We start from the raw sequence: 24344 nt of genomic DNA, 5'->3' as shown, positions 1-24344 counted from the left end.
TTTTCTTAGTACAGGGGATTGAACTCAGGAACTTGTGCTTGCAAGGCAGGTGGTGGCACCACAGAGCTAAATCCCTGGCCCCATTTTCATACAATTTTAATGAATTATTATTTTATTATTTTGTACTTTTAGAAGTAAACATATGTTAAAGAGCACTGTTTAGAAACAAGTATGAAGGGCCAGGGATTTAGCTCAGCGGCACAGTGCCTGCCCTGCAAACACAAGATCCTGAGTTTGATCCCTGGTACAAACAAACAAACAAACAAAAAACAACAACAACGAAAAACACATAAATATGAATGTATTGTTACCAAGATCTGTTTTTTTAAAAAGAGAAATCAAGTGTTATAAAGATGAAGGCATAAGTTACCTTGCAATTTTCTACACACATGTACTAAATTTTTGGAGTATATTCCTACTCATCAAAACAGTGTCTCATTCAACAGCAGATTAAATATAAGAGTGATCCCATAAGATTACAATGGAGCTGAAATGTCTTTACTGCATAGTGAGGTCATTGCTATGGTAACTTCGTAGCACATCGCATTTACTTCTATATTAGTGGTGATGTCGATCTGAACAAATGTACTCAACAGTCAGTTGTATACAATTGTAACATAAAATTATAGACAGTACATGTACTTGAAAACCATAAAAGTCTGATAATTTGGTGGCTTATATATTTGCTCTGCTGCACATTTGTTATTCAGTGTGTACTACCTCTACTTACAAAAGCTCACTGTAGAACAGTGTCATGTTATGCTATCATCAGATTTATATATCACTTTTTATCCATGTCTTGCATATATATCATTAATAGATCAGGACAGAGATGCCATGTAAGTTTTTGGAAATGTATTCTAAGATATCCATACAGTTAATCAATGATATTTCACAGAATTGAGACCATAAGGTTAAGTGAAATCCAACACAAACATTGAAATATTGAATGGTTTCTTTATATGACACAAAGAAAGTATAAACAAATAGCAAAATAAAAGATAGACAGAAGGAAGTAGGGAGATCTTTTCCAAATGGGAAGGGAAATAAGAGATGGGGGGAGGCAAAAATGGGATTTAAAGAAGAGAAAATTTAAGAAAAAAATGGAAATAAGAGATTTGGCAAATGGGAATGGGACTAAGAGTTAAGAGGGAGCATGGAGGGATGGAAATGGAAGGGAATAAAAAAGAAATAAGATGTGTTACGCACAAGTACAAATGACCCAAGATAAATATACTCATTATAAACTGCAAGTATGTACTGATAAAAAAAATCAAGAAAGTAATGCGTCACTGCACTTAACTGATAACTATTATTTGTAAAATTAAGACAAATGGTATCTTTCTTTCTGCAACTTGCTTTTTTCATGGTACCTTCCAACTGTGAGATCTAATTTCTCTTAACTGTTTCAATAATTTGCAAATTATAACAAAGTCATTATATTCTATAAATATACCACATAATCATTTGTACTATTTCTAGACAGATGAGTGATTTAAAACTCTTTTAACTGAATTTGCAGAGATAAGTTATGCATATCCTTCCATTCGTAATACACCATCAGCATTGCACAAATTTCTTTTCTTATTCAGAATAAGGCAGAGGCCTCATTCTACAAAATATATGAGTAGAAAGATAATTATTTTTTTAAAGATATACAGATAAAATTTACATGCAGTGAAATGCACAGATCTTAAACATGAAGTTCAATTACTGTCAAACTTTTTATTTTGAAATTTTAGAACTTAACTTTCCCATGGAAATTACAAAAAAATAAATTAAGGTGTTTTGTGTACATGTATCAGTTCCCCAGGAGGAATGTAATCATTACTTACTAAAAAACACATACTAGTAAGAAAACTGAAAAAAGTTACCAAACTTTTTAAACCAATACTGTTACAATACTGAATATACTCAGCTTGCCCCTACAACAAAATTTTACATGAGGAAAGTATGATTAGCAAAATTAGGACATTAATACTGGGGATAATATTATTACTAAACTAAAAACTTTCTTAGGATTTCACCTGTTTTTACATTGACTAAAATTTTGCATTTATAGTTTTATGAGATTTTTATTATATGTATGACTCGTAAAAATACCACTAGAATCAAGGTAGAGTTTCATAGAATCAATGGTTTCATATTTCTAAAGAAATTCCTTAATACCCTTTATAGCTATACTAGCTCTGCACATATCCATGGTCACCACTGATGTTCTCTGTCACTATAACTGTGATTTTGAGACTGTGTGAGGTGAATGGAATCATATAGCATAGAACATTTTGAGATTCACTACTTTTTCTCAGCATAATATTCTTAAGGTCCATGGAAGTCTTTGTACTTAGTATTTTCTATTCCTGTTTGTTTAACATCCATTGTAGGCATGTACCACTATTTATTCTCATATCAGTTATTCTCTAATTGCTAATGATGTTCAGCATCTTTTCAGAGTAACTAGAATAGCCCCCATCTTCAGCAATTGCGAATAAATATTTCCATGTTGTTGAGAGCACTTTGCATTGCTGTTTTCTAATGCGTACCATTCAGATGAGTAAAGTATTGAGACTTCTTGTTCTTATTTACACTCTCTCGTCTGGAAACTAAGCATCTTTCATACATGTTTATCCGTTTGGGAATCATTTCTGTGAACAGCCCATTTATATTCCTTTTCTAATGTACTTGTTGGTTTACTTGACTTGAAATCAATTATTTGCAAGAGGTAATTTTATATTTAGTTATTAAACTCTAGTTAATTTCAGGCACTGAAAATAGTTTGTTCATGTCTGTTATATGTATATTAACCTTTTCTATAAAAACCTCTGTGGAAAGGAATCTTTGATTTGACATCAATTCAACTGATTTTTGCCATATTATTTGATGTAGTATATCATTTAAAAGGATTTTATTTACTGCTAAGTTGCAAAGACATCCTTCTTTTTTCTTTTTTTTAATTGAGTTTATTGGTACATTTTAGGCATATAGTACAGTTACATTCATTATTGGGATCTTGTACCTTTACATGAAAGGTCTTGGTTCTCATTTTTTCCCTTGCATCTTTCTCTTTTGTTTGGTACCAGGGATCGAAGTCTGGACCTTGTGCTTGCAAAGCAGCCGGCGGAACCACTGAGCCAAATTCCCAGCCTCCTTCATTTTTGTCTTATCTGTTTTTTTTTGTTTGTTTGTTTGTTTTTTCCAATGCTTCTAAACCCATCTAAATTCTCTCCACTATTGTAGAGGAGCTTTTACCACCTTATTACAGAATGCATTCTAATACAGTCATAGGTCTGCTCCTGACCTCATTAGGAACTTTCTTCATGAAAGCCTGTGACAGTACAATAAAATTCGCTTTAGCTTTGTACTAAGCCTTTGTATAAAAGTTGCTCTTCTTTTTCCTTACACACACACACACACACACACACACACACACACACACACACATTTTTCCTCAGGTTTTTATGTGTCAAAGCCCACTTCTGAGAGATTTTTCAGGTTCTCCCCCCAAATCAGCTGTGATATCGGTTAGGATTACTTTTAATTTATACATTTGGGAACGTTTCTATTTTGTGGTACTGGGGATTGAATCCAAGGCCATCATACTGAGCTATATGTCCAGCCATTTACTTTTTAAAAAATATTTTGAGATAGGCTCTCATTAAGTAATTTGGCAAGGCTAGGCTTCAACTTGTGATCCTCCAGCAGGGCCTCTCAGAGATCTGGGATTGCAGACACATCCCACCATGTCTGTCTCCATTGATATATTTTATATAGTGGGTTGCTGTATTCATGAATGGGCAATTTAATGCTACCATACCCTGCCCAGGTCAAATTTAACGATTGAGTAAAAAACTTGCATTTGTTAAGAAAGTTTATGCCTGCTGTGTCTCAGTTGAACCACGGTATGGAAATTGTGTTAGCTAAGAGAACTGTCTTGTCCAAAGGCCAGGAGCAGAGAAGCCTGGTTCTCTCACCCCAAGCTATGTCAACCACAGAGCTTACTTCCTTTGCTATAGCTACACTGAGAGTCACTTTCTCTTGCTGTTAAATCCTGCTTTTCCCCTCCTCTACCAGGGATTGAAGCCTGGGCCTTCACACGGAGCTACATCCTCAGACTTTTAATTTTTTTTTTAATTTTAATACAAGGTTTCAGTAAGTGAAACCCAGAGTGGTCTACAATTTGTGATCCTCCCACTTCAGCCTCCTAGAGTACTGGAATTACAGTTATTTGCTACCACAACCAAGTATCTTTCATTTCCTGCAGAAACTGTTCCTGAAAGCTTCCCTCCATAAATTTTCTGCCCTTGAGTTTCAAGATCTCAGAGTATATTTCTTGGAGAACCTGAATATGAATCTCTTCTGGAAAATCCTCGAGTTTTTCTGAATACATGTAATTTAATTAACAAAACAACTGTTTTACTTTTGGCATGCTTCCTGATTTTTAATGTGATAAAAATAATTTTGGGGGGTTTTCTTTTTTCTTATTCCTGCCTGTCCTGTTGGATACTTGGCTCTTGCTAAGAAGAAAGAGATGTATTTTTCTAGCTTCTTCAAAATTGAGGTTTTAAATACTTGATTATGGTTTATTCTGTCCTCATTGTCAAAATTTAGGGAAGAACTTTTTTACCGATATTTATACTCATCCCTATTAAGAAATAATCTGCTGTATTTTTTATATGAAGTCCACTGCCAACACAATGGCTGTTCCTTTGTAGGTAATCTTAGAATTCACTAATATTCTCTTATTGTATCAAGTCTAGGCCTACATTTAAATGATTTTTAAAAAAAATTTCTAGAATAGGTGATGAATTTGTATATCTCTCTAAATCTTTAGAACATTTGGTCACTTTCGTTTCATAATTTTCTTTTCCTTTTCTTTTAGGTGTAATTTATATACTGTCAAGGTTCCTATATTGAAGCAACAGTTGCAGCCACTTGTTCTGATTTTTCTCTTAGTTGTGGCATGGTCCCAATTGGGAACTCATCGGTCTCTCATCCCCTGGCACAGGTGACTCCCTAGTCCTCTGCAGCACACCATTCAAGGCCTTCAGTCAGCCCAGTGTCCTCTTGACCTAAGTCACCAATCTCTTCACCTGACTACCTGCAGGATAAAAACACCCGTGTATTTCTGCTCCACTCCAATTTGCCTCGCTTTTGTGTTCACTTATGCATACCTTTTCAATACCAAAAAAGAGCATTTATTATTGTTACATATCTGTATACAGTGGAATATAGAGGGGTATAAAAAAAGGATTAGTGGCACAGGATTAATCTTGTAGAACCATTTTCAACAATAATCTAATACATGTTCAGATGTGTAATAATTAAATATTTCTTTTATCATGGCATTCCTTGGTACATTTTTTTCTCCATTGTTGCTCTAAATGGAGCACTGACCAATCTGTGCTTTAGTGTTGTCAATAACATGTATGGTGCTAATAGCCGGAAATACCATATCTCCTTGGGAAATCTGCATGATACTCTCCCAGAGGGATCTGTGTTAAATTGCAAGAAGATATTTGATGAAATCTTATTTGGAATCTGTACATATTCTATGTTTTTATAAATATGTAAATTTTAGCTAGCTTTTACGCTATTTTGTTCCTCCTTCTGGAAAACTTGTTGAACAAATTGTTCATAGAAATTATATAACTGCACTAGACAACATATTATGCATTTCTGCAAAAATTACACTATCTTTGTTTGAAATTTTAAATGGAAAACTAAATACTAATAAATTTCCTTAGTAAATGTAGAGGCTGAGCAAAGGGTTACTAGTTGTTTGGTATATATAGAAGATGTTATAAAATCAGAGTCACCTGAGTCATCCATTTTTACTTGCCAAAGAGTCTACACACTTGTCACTGCTCAGAGGAACAAGTTTCTCATTTTGTGGGATTTATTTTTTTCTGGTTCATATATTGGCTATTGTCTTGGCTTATATAGTCCTCCTTCTAATAGCAATTGATACCACCAAATGCAGCAATGCATATACAGTTTTATTGTCTAAGGTTTAGAATTGAGTCCAGTTATTTCCCTTTGGAGTGTTAATTGAATCTAGAATACTTAGAGTCATTAAACTCACAATTTCTTATATGATTTTCTGTGTGAGGATGCCTTACTATTTTCCTCGAGTCTGTAAATTCTACTTTTTCAACATTTTCAATAAATTCATTAAGCAACTTCCATCCAGATTAATTTCAAAACGGTACAATGCTATTTTTACGTGTCAAATAAAATTAATATTTTGAAGCAATGTCATATTATAAATTTATAAATCAAGAAAACCTGTTATAATTTTAACATGGTGTTTTTAAGTCTCTCCCAAGTAGATATAGTTGAGGTATTTTCATAGTTTAAATTAATTATGAGCATATTTAAAGTATCATTTGTTGAGCACTGGTGTCTGTAACATTTTTTCTATAACTTTGAACACATTTCTTACCACAAGTTGAACTCTTCTACCATTAAGTACATCTGGATCTAAGTCAGGCAAGAAGTGATTCCTGCATAGTGACAAAGACAGAAATATATTATAATATAAATGTATTGGAAGATATGAAAAAAATTCCCAAGTGAAAAATCTGGGCAATATCATCATTTATAAAAAGGAAATAATAGTCTTGTTAAATTAAGTCTATGCAAAGATAAATACCAATTTGCATTTTTCTGTACTTTGAAATTCCAATTTCTGCATGACGTTAGTACTGCCCTTCTTTGCCAAATAAAAACATATCAAATGACAAGAATTTGAAAATATGAATAGTAATAGTCGATGTTATAAAAATGTAAATGTTTTGTATACATTTATTTATTTACTAAACTTCAGTTGTCTTTTGACAAAGGCAAAGCTTCCTACCTTTATAACCATTCTGGGATATTTATGGGCTGGGGATTTAGCTCAGTGGTTTTGCCACCTGCCTCACAAGCACAAGAGCCCACATTCTATCCCCAGTAATGAAAAAAAAGGATATAAAAAGTATATTCTAGTATATCTAATGCATTAGACTCATGCTTCTAATGAAGTAACATTGACAGAAGTACTTGCACAATTTTTCTTATAATTGTTTTTAGAAGTTATATTTCAAAACAAAAATCAAATGACTAAATGCTTAACGTTTCATATACTTAAATACAGATCATTTATTAGTGATATTGCTAAAAATTGAAGCATATCTAAAATTTACCTTGAAATATCTTGCTTCTAATTTTCTGTATACTGTAGTTATACTAATGCTCTTATATTTGGCTAATATGAATGTTAAGTGATGGATTCTGTTCCATTTATTTACATTTACAAGGATGCTAGTCTAAGAATTAAGTTAAATTGATTGGTACCAATATAAAACATTTCCATTAAAGACCTGAAAATAAAATTGCTCAAATATTCAGGGCTTTATTCTTCCTTATGTTCACAAAAAACATGACACAATTTAAATTATAAAATGTCTTAATTTTATTTTGATTTATGGTTTTATATAAATTCTATATTTTGAAAAGAACTGAATGGATGTATATCATCATATATGGAAGTTCAATTCATATATGTTATTATGAAGAGCAAAATTATAGTTTTAACTGCCACGTTTATAAATGATAACACAAATAAAATATAATCAACAATATATAGCATTTAGAAACATTTGTATACCGTACTTTCATGTTTCATGCTCTAATGTAGAATAATTTGTGTGGGTTAACTATTGGTGTTAAGCATTACAGAATCGAGTTCTTTCTAATTATTTTATGGCAAAATATATAAGCAGCGATTAAATCTATTTTATATGAAAGGCCTGTTTATAACCTAGTATCATGGTGCATTGGCCCTTGGCTATAAAGTCATGTTTGTGTTAGCACAATTAACCTAGGTTTCACTTTTCAAGATGTGTTTACAATACAAAAATCTAATTTAAAGGAAATGACCTCACCTTGTCATATTTCTGGAACTAGTTGTTTTATGAACCTCAACCTGTGTGTGAAGCCACTGGTATGTATAAGCTTTACTCCGTTCCAATTTCTCATTGGCAGAGGTGTCTTTGTAGATTAAGTCTTCTTCCTTACCTGAGGAAGACATATGGAAAGTTTGTTATTGAAGGAAATAAATTCTGGCCTCCCAGTTCAGTTAAGGGTAACAATTTCATCACAAGGATGAAGAAATTACTGACCAATTCACGGTGACTAAATCATCTGTAAGAAAAAGTTTCACTCACTTAAAAATGAAATATTTTTCCTGCTTGAGTTTCAAACCCATCTATCTTAAAAAAAATGAAGGAAATGTTTTATGAAAACACCGTCTTAAAGATTTGTGCTTTAATTTTTAATTCAAAAGTAGGTTGCATTTATTCGACAATTAAATTCTAATATAAAAAGAATATTTGTTTGCTGTCAAGTCCTTTTAGTCTTCTTTTCAAATCTAATTGTTCTTACATCAACCTTATCCATATGTAGGAATTATAGATTATATTGAGAATATTTGAAACAGGATTTTCACTGTATATAAAATTGAGCTTGGTTTGCCTAAGCCAACGTAACATTTTAAGCTAGCAATATAGTTTATCAGGTTTCAAAGAAATCTATATTTCAAGGCTAGGGAAAGCATAAAAATAAAGATGAATATGAGAAGTTATAACAGGTAAGAATAAAAGGTTAACAAATACAAAAATTACTAAACTATTTTTGAAAATGGAAAAGAAAAATTCAAGCCTTAAATTCAAATAAGAAAAATTTTTATACACGCACCTATATGATTATAAAAGAAATCTCCAGCAGATAGATATTGGTGCTATAATTAATGCCACTCATTTCAGAGTCCCACTGAGGACCATATGCTTTAGAGCCTTCTTTCTTGGCTCCATGACCATGGAGATCTGTTAACTCTGTAGGCCTGCTTAATTGTACATCATAGGGAAATACCTCTTGAAAAGTAACTCATGGTAGTTAAACTCATAAAAATGGTTCAAAACCTGATTTTTAAATATTAGCCTCTTTGTTCGGAACATTATCTCATTATAGATGTTTTCAGGAAGTCAGCATGTTTTCCAATTATTTGAGGAAAATGAAGCATGTTATAAAGCATATTTTGAATGCATAGTGAATGTGCACAGATGCACTTCTACGTATACACCAAGTTAAACATGCCATTGTGAACATGTTGAGAATAATACACCTAAAACAATCTTTTCCCATAATTAATAAAATGGCTAGTTTTCAATTCAGAGATGTTGAAGTCAATTCTCAGAAAAGCTAAAACACTGTGTTTTTCTAAACTCTAAATTCCACTTCATTTTTATACCACCTTGTTTCAAAAGTGGCCACAATCCTTGCATGCTGAGCTTTCGCCAGCTCTTCTATAGTTGATACAGAGGAACAATTAAAAGACAGAGAAACAATTGCTTTACATATCTGATCTGACCACTAAATCCATGATCAGCATGGTTCTGACAAATGGCCTCATAAGTATATAAAAACTGCTACATGCTGGAAGGGAAGATTTGGAGTTGCCACATTCAGTTATCGCACAGGATCAAGTCCCTCCTCTGCAGAGTCCTAGATTCACTTCTTCCACATTTTTTAGTTGACCAGAATATATGTTGAACTCAACAGAAAATAGCAAGACTCTGACTCTGATGATCCACTGAGGCTACCATGTAGAAAATCCATCCCTAACAAGTGTACCGTCAGTTAAAATAAAAATGACTCTTGGCTTTCTGTTTTTTTAAAACAGTGATACACACTTACAAGAGTCACTTTTAAAGCACTCATTTTGGAACGCTTTCTTCGACTCTACAACACTTCCTAAAACCTAAGTAGTTTTACATCAGAACTCAGCCAAGGTTCTAAACAATTTGTGAGTGAAAAGAAGAGATTTCATGGCACGGGTCCAGCTCTCAATAACAGTTTTCTCCCTAAATCACAGATTAGTATATTGACAAGATCTCAGTGTAAGAAACAGAACAAGCACAGAGTGAAGGTAGATGTAATTAAAAATATACGGTGTGAATGCTTGAAGGAAATGATTCTGTCCCAGACAAACCATTTCAAGGTCAAACTCATTGCTGAGAAGTCGAAAGTAAGATTATCTTTGAAAAATGCTAAAGTCCTTCTTTTAGCATCTTTGTAAGTAACCTGGACTATTTAAATGAACTATTAAAATTGTATTAATCATACAGTACATTCCCATTATAAGCAATTCAGAAATTAAAAATTCAAAGGAAACGAAATCTGCAAAGATTCCACTATTCAAATACAGCCACTCAAAAACATTTTAAGGAATGCTTTTATAGTTCTTTTTCATAAACTTGTTTTGTTTTGAGTTCGCATTATAACTACATGTATTCTTTATATCTTTTCAGTTCATGTTAAAAAAATGCATTATATTTAATAGAAATTTCATCTTAAACATAATTGTGGTGATTAATACTTTTTAACACAATAAATTAGTGATCATCTTAATCCATTTTAAATATGTAATTGAAGATACTATATCTAGAAGTTTTACATTTTAAGAAATTTGGTACAATGTGTATTCACAAATAGTTTGTAAAAGGTTCCTAATCGACCACAACCTGAATTAGGCTGTTCATTTGTTAGAGTTGTGGTTTAATGCTGATATGTTAAAAATTTTAAAGATGTTAATAAATTAACACTAATATTATCTAATTCTAGCTTTACTGTATGTCTTTCCTGCTAGTAAAGTAGTCTATGCTATCATTTATTTTGGGTTATACATTGGGAACAATCTTTTTCATTCTCTCCAATTAACTACTACATACAGGTATTTTCCTTCACTTTTTAAACTGACCATTCACAAATTCTTTGTTATTAATGGTGCAAAGTTTTCCTTTTTGTCTTTAGCTGATTTTAGTTTCTATTGTACTCTGAAAAGGGGTAATTCTTCTTGTTCTCCATGTATGCACATTTGTATATTTGCTAAATATCTTCTGAACTCTACAACATTTGCCTTTACAAGTTTGTATTTCCCGTTACAATACACTGCATGAGTTGTAAGATTTCAGGGACAAATTCTACACCTTCCCAAAATTTCATCTTTTATGGCAGAAGTAATTTAATTCCCTATTCCCTCACCTTCCATTCCCCCTTGATTTACTACAATCTGATTTTGCCAAATTGAAATTGTACTTACTAAGAAAGCCTAAAATTGTTTTATTCAAAAACATTTGTTCTCTATTTTTCTTGATTTCTTTGTTGAATGTCATCATATAAGGTATTTCCTCTGTCTCAGAATTCCTCTCTTCAGTTCTTTAAGACACTGGGTTTGAACTCCAAATTTTTTTTTTCAGAAGTACTTGTTTGTAGTACATAATGCTTACACTCCTTGTGGAGCGTTGGTACAAATACACAACACATATTAATTCTTAATTCTTTATTTACACCCCTTTTTCCTTCCCTCCTTCCACCCTTTCCTCACCTCTTGGTCTTTTTAAAAAAAATGTTTGTAATATATAATGTTCACGTTCCAGGTAGGGAGCTGGATGTGTACTTAACACATCTCAATTCCGAGTGTTTCCTTTCAGCTTCATTTTGCAGAATCTTTAGATGCCGATGTTTCCACATCTAAAAGTATCTCAGAGCCTGTAACGTATGTCTGGCAATGTGCTGGCATCTGATGATAGCTGACCAGATAGACTTAGTTTTCTATCTCACAGGGCTAGCCAAGTAAAGCACTAGCTTTCATTAACTTCTATTTTACTTTCCCGATCATATTCCATATTCCTAGCTGGACTTCAGAACACTAAATTGCCTTTACTATTAACATCTTGTTAAAATTGGTTGGTTTTTTTTTTCACCTGAATTGTTTAGTTACCCAGAACAGGCATTCTGTAGTCAATGGAATCAATAGCAAAAGATATATCTAGTCTTTCTGGGTATCCCACTAATCTGGTTTCTCTTTTCTATCACGCCTCAACCATGATACTTCAGGCTTCACTTTGAAGAGCAATAAACAGGCTTGTGTATGGTAATGTGTGCAACGGCACCTTTATTATCTCTTACAAGAGATATCCCTTCTCCTAAATTCAACATCTTCAAGCATGCTGTAGATCTCTTATTATTCCATGTAATCTGGAATCTATCGCCCTTAGTGTTCATTTGTCTTCTGGATTTTCAGTACCTGTCAAAAATGCTTTTTACTCTTCTCTTTCCCGCTCTCATCAAGTAAGTTTCTTGAACAATCTCACTTGTCACTTATGCTTTAGACCTCAGCAAAATTTAACTTCTTCCTGATACTATTTCACTGGGACAATGTCCATAAAATCACCATACTGTTAAAAATTTAAGGCTTTTTTTTGTTTTTTTTTGGTACTGGGGATCGAACTCGGGTCCTTGCGCTTGCAAGGCAGGCCTCCGAACCACTGAACTAAATCCCCAGCCCCCAAAATTTAAGGCTTTTTGAAGTTACTATGCTATTGATTTCCTCCACCATATTACACACTGTTGTCCATTTGTTCCTTACTGAAAGGCTTGTTTCCTCTAGGTTATATTTCACTATGTTCTTGTTTTTCTCCAGTCCTTTGGCCAAACTCTACAATATCTTTCAAGAGCTTCTAATCCCTTGTCATCTTTTCTTAGGATTCATCTTAGGATTCATCTCTGGAGTTCTAATTTGGCCCTTTCTCATTCTTAGGCAGCACTGGCCCTATATGATGATTTCCTTTCAAATTCTCCAATCATCATTTGTTTCTTCTTTTTATACAAGTACCCAAAGCCTGTGTGTCCCACAGATTCCTCAAACCAATAGATGAAACTCTTGGTTTTTTGCTGCTCTTGATTAAGTTCGAAGTTTTTTTGCATGCCGTGCGGGTCTTGGTTTACATCTTAAAATGCGTCTGTTAAGGTCCTACCTCATGCCCCTGGACATATTATCTTTACTCACATGATCCCTTTTGCCCATACAATTTTTCTTCATATACCTTTCCATCTGGCATTCTCCACTTAACCAATGATAGTGCTGTTTTAGGTTTTCAGTTTTTACTTCCAAAATTACATTCTTGGGGGGTAAATTTCCTGACCTCCCAGCAGGACACTGCTTACTGAAATTAGTGAAGGGCCTCTCATCCCAGAGGATCCTATAAAGACAGCATGACAGCATTTACTACATATTTCCCTACATGTGTGTTGGCTTTGCCTTCTATGCTTTTTGAATGGTAAGTAATGGTATAATGCCCAACAAATATTGGTGGAATAAAGGAAATATTATTGCAATTTACCAATGTTCTTCATTTCTTCAGAAAAGTAGAATGAATGAAAAGGATTTTAGGATGAAGACAAAACTCTGTAGTACATAGGATAACACATGGAAAGACTATGAATTTAATTATTATAATAGGAATTTCAACTTTAAACATCAGAATTAGATTGGCATAAAAAATGACAAAGACAGCAAACTAAAGCAGAACCAAAAAACTTGCCCTTTTATAAAATGGTAACACGGGGCCACAATCCTAGAAGAAAGCACAGTCACTTTAAGAAGTTCTCAGGAAGAAATGAAGTGCTTTTTATATTAATGGAAATATTATTCTTTTCTTCATGAAAAGCAAAATAAAATTAAATCCATATGCTTCCAATAAAACAATTTTCTAAACTTTAAATATAGCATAATATTCTATACTGAGGGAGATTAAGATTCAATTATCATTTAGGGCACACAAAAACAAGCTAAGTATTTATAGTTTTAGTATATATGGCAAATTTCCCATGACTATTTTTTCCCTAATGGTTTTCCTTGATAATATAATTTTCAAATATACTTGAGTTCATGGATAGAGATGAGTTAATTTCCTTACCAAAAGCTTTTGAAAGACATGGCACTAGCTGAGTAAAATGCTTCTTCAAGTGATGGAAACTATTTTTGGGTAACTTTTGTAAATGGCAAATGCAATATGTCTTATGCTGGAAATACTAAACATTTAATTACATTATAAAGTATAAGTGCTCTGTATGTGTTTATTAAAAGAAGCTATTGCATCATACCTCACAAATAAAGAACTAAACTTGGAATTTGGCCTAAATACTACACTAAGAGAATTTTAATTTCATTAACATCTGTATAAATACTTGTTGATAGGCTGTTTATGGTTCTTCCTTAACCAATCCAGCCTGCTGTTGGAAAGTTGACAGTACTGGAATGAAACCAATAAGTCTCTGAGAGCTATTTGCGTGTGACAAGCAACATCCTTATTCTTTAAAAATATATTTAAATATATATGTAATTGATCACTAAAGAAATGACTTCATGAATAAAGAAGAGAATTGTTGCTACAAATATTTTAAAACAAAAAAATTTGGGAACAGAGCCAAAGCTATATGTAAGGCCAAAGGATAACAGTGGTATTAATCACTCCTTACATTTTTCCACTATATTTTGGGGCACAGAGTCCAAAAAAAAAAAAGTACGGGAATGAAAGATACTTTCTAGTTTCTGACATTTGAATTAATTTTCAAAATTGGTCTCTTTGGAGGGCAGGATAATGCATAAGGAGTATGAATGACTTTTACAAAATCAACGACAAATAAAAGTGACTTACTACATTGTATGTTTCAAAAGATTGAGATTTTTTCAAGACTATTTTTTGAAATTATAAAATTGTTAGATTGAAATGAATCCCTCTGGGATAATGGGACAATCCTTTAACAAAGAGGATGTGATAGTGCTTATTAACTGAGTTAAATAAGCACTCTGTATTCAATTTAGGCATATGTACACCAGATAGGGAGTATGTTTTGACATTTGTATTGTTTAATTAAGCTGTATCTCCTCAAAAGTAGTTTTGGAGTGTAATATCAAATATTATATAATGGATAGTCCTTTAGTTTCTTCTGTTACAGGCACATAACTTAGAAAAAATCCTAAATTGCTCAAGTAACACATAAATGAGCATACATTGTGTCTCCTTGTTTGCTGTCACCAGGGATGGGATTAGTGAGTGGCATAAGTGATATACTTGCACCCAGAAAAAAATGTAAGGGAGTGTCAAAATAGCCATGAGGATAAATAATATTTTACTATAATATTTAAAATCAAAATTAATGCAAAAATCCATGGTGAACAAATATAAATGTTTTAAATGACAGGATCAGAGCTAGCTGTATTGTGAGGCAAGAGGAAAAACCAATGATATTGATCCTGTGTAACATATTATTTATTCGTTTCCAAGTACAGGTGATACTAATTAAAGTGTCAACAGAACTACCTAGAAGCCACAGGATTTTAAATTGTTGTCTATTGGTTCCCTTGAATGTGGCACACCACTTTTATTTTCTATTAGAAGGAGCTCTGATGTGTGATGTGGGAAACCGATTATAAGAAAAATTAGTTTGCTTTAAAAAAGTAGGGCTATACTTCATTCATATTAATATATTCTTAGTAAATAACTTGAACATAATAAGTTGACTGCTGCATTTATAAGCTGTGTTAAAGTTGCACAAATTATTTATCTTATCTGTGCCTTAGCTTTTTCCTCTTGAAATGAATATAAAATGAATATATATGGTGCCTAATATATAGGGACAATTTAATAGCGATAGCCATATTGTTGATGTTTTTCAAGAAAATGAAATAATTCCATAATCCTTGGCCTTAAGGCAATCTCTACTGGTACAGGCCAAGCCTTACCTAGCCTGGAGGTGAGGCTACCTATATGAGTCTCTAAACCCAATGTAACTTAAAGCGTTCACTAGAAGGATGGAAATATTAAAGGGTTTATCACTAGAAACAGCTTTCGGGGTTTTTGTACAGGGTATTGAACTCGGGTCCTTGCGCTTGCAAGGCAGGCCACTGAACCGCTGAGCTAAATCCCCGGCCCCTATAACAGAATTGTTTCTAAAAAGTTTAGTTTGTTTTATGACATATAAGGATTTTAGTGTGTCTTTTATAATGAAACACCAATTTCTAAGAGATGAGGGGCATACAGACGTAACTGATTTTAAGTTATCCTAAATAATTTACTCGGGTCCTTGCGCTTGCAAGGCAGGCCACTGAACCGCTGAGCTAAATCCCCGGCCCCTATAACAGAATTGTTTCTAAAAAGTTTAGTTTGTTTTATGACATATAAGGATTTTAGTGTGTCTTTTATAATGAAACACCAATTTCTAAGAGATGAGGGGCATACAGACGTAACTGATTTTAAGTTATCCTAAATAATTTTTAGGAATTTCTTAGTAATAACCATGAAGGAGGTTCCATTGACATGATTCTTTCCCGTTTCACCCTTTCAATTTAATTATCCTTGGAAAATAGTCTTCTATCTAACCTAGACTCCCTCAGGGAGTGTTAATATGGGAGGTCATCGAAACCAGGGCCTACCGAATAAAATTTTGGAGAATGATGATGTGAATTGGTTGGTTTTCAGAAAGTATGGTCATAGTGACAACATAATATTATTACCATCTATTTTTTTGTACAGTTTTAGGATTCAGGTTCCTGAATTGTCTTTGATAACAGAGCAACTATGATTTACTCATTCATGTGTACTGATTTAGCTGAGACTCAGATAATTGGTTTAATTTCTTATAATACTTTTACTTCAAAAGTATCCAATAAGAAGTATTGTATTAATTAATCATAAAAGCTTAAATTATTCAAATACCCCTTGGTAGCACTGTAATCCCAATTTTTACATAAATATGACAAATAGCCATAGAATGTATAACTACATTTCATAATGCATTTTCCATTATGTTTACTTATTTTATTTTTGCATATGGTAACTTTACATTTGTCAAACTGAAGTTATTTTGTTACAGAGAAAATTTCATATAAAATTTCAGCGATATTAAAATATCGCTGAAATTTTAAAAAGCAATAAGTACAAAGTAGTTTTCCATCATAATTTTAGAGGCTGTGAATAGTTAAGAGATTTTTTATAATGGATAGTTGATAAAAATAAAATTTAATTTTAATTATAGTTTTTTAAGAAAAGTAATCTTTCATGATGCAGGACTTTCTTATAGATGAATCAGGTCTTTCTTTTTATAGATTTCATTTTTAATTCAGCGACAGCTAAAAGCACTCCTGCCTTACATTTGAGCTAGCAGATAAAGAAGTCAATAGAGGCATTGTGATGTCCTTACAAAATCATTTTTAGGGCCGGGGATTTAGCTCAGTGGTTCTGGTGGCTGCCTTGCAAGCACAAGGACCCGAGTTTGATCTTCAGTACAAAAAAAAAAAAAAATTAAGCTTTAAACTATTATGTAGGATATAATGATTTATGGAAAATCTTTCTAATCATTTTAATTTTATTGTGTGATATAAAACACATATAAAAGATTTCCTATAGTATGGATATTTAATTCCATGAATATATTATAAAGTATAAAGAATTTTAAAGTTTATATAAAGTATAATATGCAATTATAATTATAGTATAAAAGAAAGATCACAAATATTCCATGAGACCTCTGATCATTTCACATATAGAACATTACCTCATCAGAAATCCTACTGAAAAATTACTTCTGTTTAGTAAAACCACTACACTCAAGTTTTATAATCTTCATTTTCTTGATTATTTTTATAACTTTTACCTCCTAGACACTTAAGCAATACAATGCAGTTTTATTTGATTTTGAGCTGTACATAAATAGGATAGTTATTTCGTTATTATTTTGTCTTCATTTATTCAGTATCAATACTGAGATTTATCCCTTTCGTTGAGTATAATTTTTTATTGCTGTGCTCTACGGCATTATATGAATGACTCGACATTTTGTTCATTCCATTGTTGCTGAACAATTACAAAAGAAATTGCAGTGTTTTATATGGCAAGTTCTCTCTCTCTCTCTCTCTCTCTCTCTCTCTCTCTCTCTCTGTCTCCTTCCTTCCTTGGTACCAGGGATCAAACTAGGGCCCTTGCACTTGCGAGGCAGGCAGGGAACCACTGAGCTAAATCCCCATGGCCAAGTTCTGCTTTATTCATCTTCTTGAAACTGTTTTGGCTATATTTGTATTCTGGTTTTCCATACAGAATTCTGATTCTGATTGTCAACTTCTTAAATATCTATTGTAATTTGAGACTGTATTGTAACCATAAGTTAATGTGGGAAAACTTTAAATCTTTGAAATTTAGTCTTTCAATTCATAAGTATACTTAAAGCTTTTTGTTAATATTTTCAATAATGTTTTATGACTACATCTATCAGGCATTACACATCTTTTGCCTGGTATATTCTTTAGTATTTAATTGAAAGATATTACTATAGGTTGCAACATTTCTTTTCTTTCTGCCTGCTTACCCATGTGATCAGGTTTAAGGTTAAGTTATAGTTTTGCAGGAATTTATTTCATGTCTTCCAAATTTTCAAATGCTTTGCCATAAAGTTATTTCTGTCTTACTGTAGATTGAAACTCTGCATTAGCTATCATTCACCATTTTCTATTTCTGTTATTGGATGCTTGTGTTTTCTCTTTAATTTTCATGATCAAACATACCTGGAGCGAATGCATTTGTTAGTATTTTCAGTCCATTGGACTATATATTTTTCTATTCCATTAACTATTGTTTTTATAGTATGTAATGTTCTGTTATTGTTTAATCGTCTAAAAAAATCATCAACTTCTGCTACTTTTTTTTTTTTTTTTTTTTTTTTTTTTTTTTTTTTTTGTTGGTCTCACTATGTAGTTGAGACTGACCTGGAACTCACTATGTAGCCCAGCCTGGTCTCGAACTCGCAGCAATCCTCCTGCCTCAGCCTCCAGAGTACTGGGATTACAGGTGTACTCCACCATGCCCGGATTTGCTACCATGATTTTTAAACATTTAATTTTTAATAAAATGAGTTTTCTTATTAAATTAGTGTTATTGATTTATGAACTACGCAAGATTTTAATTCTTAGGAAATTGTTGAGATCTGATCTAAAGCCAGCTTTTTCCAAATTTAATAAATATTTAGGATTTTTTCTCATTGACTTTACTGGTACATTTTAGGTGTACAGTGCAGTTCCATTCATCACTGGGATCCTGTACCTTTACCGGACAGATCCTGGTTCTCATTGTTTCCCCTTGTCCCTGCCCTCCCTTCACCCCACACCCTCCCCTATTTACAAAGACTTTGTTTCCATTTTTTCCTTTTCTCATATTTTTTTCTTTTCCCGTATTTCCTTTTCCCTACCCTTCCCACTTCTCCTACACCTTTAGCCCTTTTCTTCCTATTTCACCTTACCAGTTATACAATTTGGATCTTATTTACACTTTTAGCTTTCACACCAGACAAACTACTTGGTATTTACACTTCTATGTGCACAAGAATGACAGGCATTTAATGTTTGCTAAATGTCCTATGTATGACCCTTAGGGGAATTCTATTAAACTGGTTTACCAAAAATATCCTTTCCGTTACTTTGAATTTATATTCTACAAATTATTAAAATAAATGATAGTAGAAATTTCTCAGTATGTTTTTAGAAAATACTACTTCTTCAAGGTATATCTTTAACTTTCATCATATTAGTTTTGATATTGCATAATAAAAATTAAAGGTGTATCTTTCTGGCAAGTCAAATATTTTATTATTTTGGAATAATGTTCTCTAATGCTTTTTCCTCCTTAATTTGTATTTTGTGAGCATTTTTGGGGGGTGGTCAGTGTATTTTTATGTACTTTCTCCCCCCCGCCATTAAGCTTATTGGTACAGTTAAAACAAACAATACAGTTACATTTATCACTGGGATCTTAAACCTTTTCATGATATATCTTGGTTCTTAGTTTTTCCCCATTTCCCTGCCCTCCCTTCACCCCCTTCACCCTTCTCTATTTACAAAGACTTTCTTATTTCAATCTATTTTATCTTTTGAATTTGCTTATCTCTTTAAAAATCTATAAAACCCTTTAGTCACTAAGTAGGTTCTTTAGCCTTTAAAATGTCATGTAAATCCTAATGCCATAATTTGGATGTGTTCTCCAAAGGCCTGTTATGGTAAAGGCTTCATTCACAACCCTGGACACTTTGTGGATGATGTGGTAGAAACTTTAAGTGATGCCACGTACCTGGAGAGAGGCTCCTGGGGATAATGAGACCTTGCTTCTCCTGCCTCCTGGCCACCATTCAGTGAATGGGTTTCCTCTGCTGCTCCATTCTTCTACTATAATGTAATTCATTGCCACAGGCCCAAAAATAACATGGCCAGAGTGAAACTTCTGAAACTGTGAGCTAAAATAAATCCTCCCTGAAGACGATTTTTCAGGTATTTTTGTCACAGTTAAGGAATCCTAACACAATGGGTATGTTTAACTTTCAACACTGCCATAAATTTTCCTCAAAATACTTAATATTGTTTCCCCTCGCTTTGAACGTATTTATCCTATCATTCTTGCCAATGTGTCTTTTACTATAATGTTTTGAAAATGTAAACATTCACCATATATTTCAATTACCTCTTATATGCTCTCCCCCCCACCCGATATTGTACTGAAGATTTTTCCACTGTTTTCTTTCTCCTAGTATCAAAGTTATATTGTTTGGACCTATTCATTTACATTTCAACCATAGAAATCAGAATATAAATTCACAGAATCTACAACTAACAATTTTTTTCTTTTACAGAAGAATCATAGAATATTTTAAATCAATTTAGCTCCATTCTGACTTAATATCAGTATTTCTTTGTATTTTACCTATGCATGATTTCAAAAGACATTGTAATTATTGTTCAGTTTATTAATTTGTTGCATTTTACTAACATATTTTCTTCTATATAAACTTTTTATCTTCTGATATTCTGGATCTTTCATCTGGGACTTTTTTTGCTAAAAAGTCAATTTAAATTTGTCTTTAATAAGCATTATCTAGAAGAAATTTATGTTTATACTTGGTTCTTATCTTGAAATTTTCTTTATATAGAATGCTAGTCTTGCTGTAATCTTCTATTATTCATATAAATTTCAGATTATTAACAATCTTCCACTCTTTGTTGCTTTTAAGGTATCTACTCAGTCTAACTGCAAATTATTTGAAGACATCTGTCTATTCTTTTTTCATTACTTTAAGATTATCTTTTTTTTGTTGAATGCAGTTTTACTATGATGAAACTCCCTGTAAAGGGCTTTAAAAACACTTGAAGTATTGTTGATATATTGGCTATGGAATTATTCTAAAAATTATCCTTCTTATGATTCACTCAATGTCCTGGATCTATAGATTGGTGTCTTTCATCCAGTTCAGCAAAGTTTCAATTATTATCTTATTAGGTATTGTCTTTGCTTCATTCTTTCTTGCTTCTCCATGTAGAACTTCACTTAGACATAATTTAATTTATCTTAACTTTCTCTCATATTTTTCATCTTTTTATATTTTTTGCATTGTGTTCAGTGGTTTTTTTTTCCTACATTATTTCCAAATTCATTATTTCTTCAGTGGTGTCCTAACTGCCATTATACCCACATATTGTGTTTCTTTTTTTTTTAAAGACAAAGTGTCATTGTATTGCTCAGTCTGGCCTCAAACTCATAATCCTCCCATGCTTAACTTCCCAAGTAACCGGGATTACTGGTTTGAACAACCATATCTGATTTATAATTAGATTTTAATTTCAATTATTTTGTTTCATATCTCTAAAACTTATATTCAGCTTTTCTCAAATCTTCCATCACCTACAGATATTTCTAAGACAGCTTTTATTCGTAAGTGAGTTTGCGTATATGTCTTATAATCTGTGCCTAATAGCTTTAATATTTAAATTTGATGTATATGTATACTTTTGTAATATTAATTTTTTGTGTTAACTATTAATCACGGTGCCTATTTTCTTATAAATTAAGAGGCATTTAACAGAAACTGTACAGTTGCAATTCTTCTAGGTATATGGATGTGCTAGCATATTAGAGTTGTTAGAATAAATCTACATGTTAAGATTCTCTTATAAATTATATTCTGCATTTGTGTTTCAGCAGGTAGTTTGCTTTATGTTTTCAAAATGGAAGTGCTATATGTTTTTTTCAGACTTCCAACTATTTTAGCTTTTTTCTTTTCATTTTTCTCTGTTGTATCTTAAAACACTTACAACCTTTCTTTGCAAGAAGTATCTCAGTACTTTTAGTTTCACTTTTTTTTAACCTTTGCTTTCCTTTTAAGTATTTACTATGAGCATCTTTGATAACATCAAGAGGTAATATACAACTGAAATATTATTCTCTCTCCATGTTGAAAAATGAAAACTGGGATACACTTCTAATAATTCACCACATTGAAAATAATATATCATTAAAATGTTGTCCATCTTTTATGGATGCTCCAAATTTAACATGTGGTAAGTAAAGAACTGGACAAAGAAATAAAAAAATTGACTGTTCCCATTTTAATTTTTAACTGTAAAAGGGTAATAATACATGCCTTGCTATTCTGTGAAAGAAATATATTAAATCATTTTAGTATTGTTCAGATTATACTATTTAGTATTATAATAATAGACTATTATTTCATTCTTGTTGCTGGAAAATAAACTCATTGAAAAACATGATTTTGATTTTTGAGCAAAGGTTTGTGTATTCCAACACTTTCTCTCTGCTATAGAAAATGGCATGTTTCCAGGGATGAGTTTTGTTCTAATTTACATAATGCTTGTCTTAAAGTCATAGCCCCCATGAAATAAATTTGAAATCTTATTATAATTCTAAAATAGTATTTTTAATACTATTTTTAAATTAATATAGTCAATAAGTAGTTTATGGCAATTTTACACCCATAGTTAGGAGTTGATCAAAAGGAAGGAAGCATTTCTGCATAAGCTCATAAAATAGCCCATAAAATATATAAGTGAATAAATATCCAACGACAGCAACAAACATAAAGAGCCCACAAAGTAAGGATGACTCATTAGACAGCTACATACATTTATTATTGACACATGTGTTGCAAAATTAAAGATTTTTTTCAATATTAAAAACTCTAAATGTCCGAAATTTATCCTACTTTCAAGTAGAAGATAATTCACTTTTATGAATGAAAGGAGAAGACAAAGTATTCCTAAATTGGGCAAAGGGCTTTCATCACAGCATAGTCAGAAACATGAGCTGCGGTAAATCTGTGTTGGTCCCTACTGTCCTTCAATTTCAACAAAGGTGAAGTGAAACACTGGTAGAAACCATGCATTTGTTGGTTTTGTGTCACAGTTTAAGAATTTAGGGGGGGTTCAAATCTTTTATAATTGGCTTTACACAAAATTGCTCTTTGTACTGGAGGAAAACAACTGTACTATACTGTGTAACAAACAAATTTGCCCTTTGATTCTGAGGAGACACTGTATCTCTCAGGTTGTTTGGACTGGGAGTTTTTTTGCAAAGGTAGTCTGGAGCTACACAACAGTTGGTATCACTCCTTCAAGTGGTTCAGAAACGTGACGCCCATGGAGAACTACATCTCAACACCACCGTATGATAACAACTTTGAATATAAATTAAATAACCTACTTATTCCTTCTATTATAATTCAGCCTATAGTAAATCTGCATATCGAGTTAATGTATGATCTTCATGTTCAATTATAATTTTTTTTTTCTCTTGCAAAATGGTTTTCCTAATTTGAAAAATCAAACAAAAAACTAAAGCAAAAACACATTTAAGTGTCAAATGAGAAGATGAAAGGAGACTAACTGCTATCTTTAGGGGTCAAAACCATGTTGTTTTCTTCTTTCTTTCTTTCTTTTTTTTTTGGTACCAGGGATCGAACTCAGGTCCTTGCACTTGTGAAGCAGGCAGCGGAACCACTGAGCTAAATCCCCAACTAAAACATGTTGTTTTTAAAAATAATTTTGCAACAGAGAAACACATGCAGCTAAAAATTATTTTGTTTCTTAGTAAGCATTGATAAGACATATGCTTTAGTCACATATTTACTTATACTCCAAAATGTGTGAAAAAAATTCATCAGAAAGTACTTACTATTGGAAAAAAAGTTATGGAAAACTGTGGTTTTTAACCAATTCATACATAATTTCCTATGGCTAGAATGTTTATTGTGCTTTGTCATTCCCATAATTTAATATCTGAATAGGTTTAGTGAAAATTTATAAATTTCTATGAGACCAAATACGGAAATTGTATTTCACAATTATCCATTATTTTCCAAAAGTTATCCACATGAGAAAAATAAGTTCTGTATTATTTATTACATTTCGTATATTAAAGACATTATAAAATGTCATTCATTTCCATATTCAGAAACACAGCACTTAAGACAATTTCATGGGAAAATACAGCTTCTTAGTAAAGTTCAAACACTGTTGGCTTTGGAGTCAGAAACAGGTAGGTTCTGGTAATTATTTCAGTTTCATACTCCTCCAAAGGAGAATGATTATATTTTCTCTCAGGGGTCTTGTAAAGACACAATCATATATATAT

At 32.3% G+C, this 24344-nt stretch overlaps 1 protein-coding gene across 1 annotated transcript in view; it reads right to left on the bottom strand.

The window, feature by feature from the left end:
* The window catches only part of Lrriq1 (leucine rich repeats and IQ motif containing 1), a 189352-nt gene that overhangs the window by 24331 nt on the left and 140677 nt on the right, over positions 1 to 24344 (bottom strand). The window contains exons 18-19 of the mRNA XM_019205450.2: positions 7926 to 8058; positions 6443 to 6503 (exon numbers count right to left, since the gene is read on the bottom strand). Of these exons, the coding sequence (XP_019060995.1) occupies positions 6443 to 6503; positions 7926 to 8058 (194 nt within the window). The remainder of the gene's footprint in view (positions 1 to 6442; positions 6504 to 7925; positions 8059 to 24344) is intronic.

This window comes from Fukomys damarensis, unplaced genomic scaffold, assembly GCF_012274545.1.
Source record: "Fukomys damarensis isolate Sample0158 unplaced genomic scaffold, DMR_v1.0_HiC HiC_scaffold_15, whole genome shotgun sequence".
In the NCBI taxonomy this organism is placed as follows: domain Eukaryota; kingdom Metazoa; phylum Chordata; class Mammalia; order Rodentia; family Bathyergidae; genus Fukomys; species Fukomys damarensis.
The sequence above is the reverse complement of the archived record's forward strand: the minus strand, read 5'-3'. Positions and strand labels throughout refer to the sequence as shown.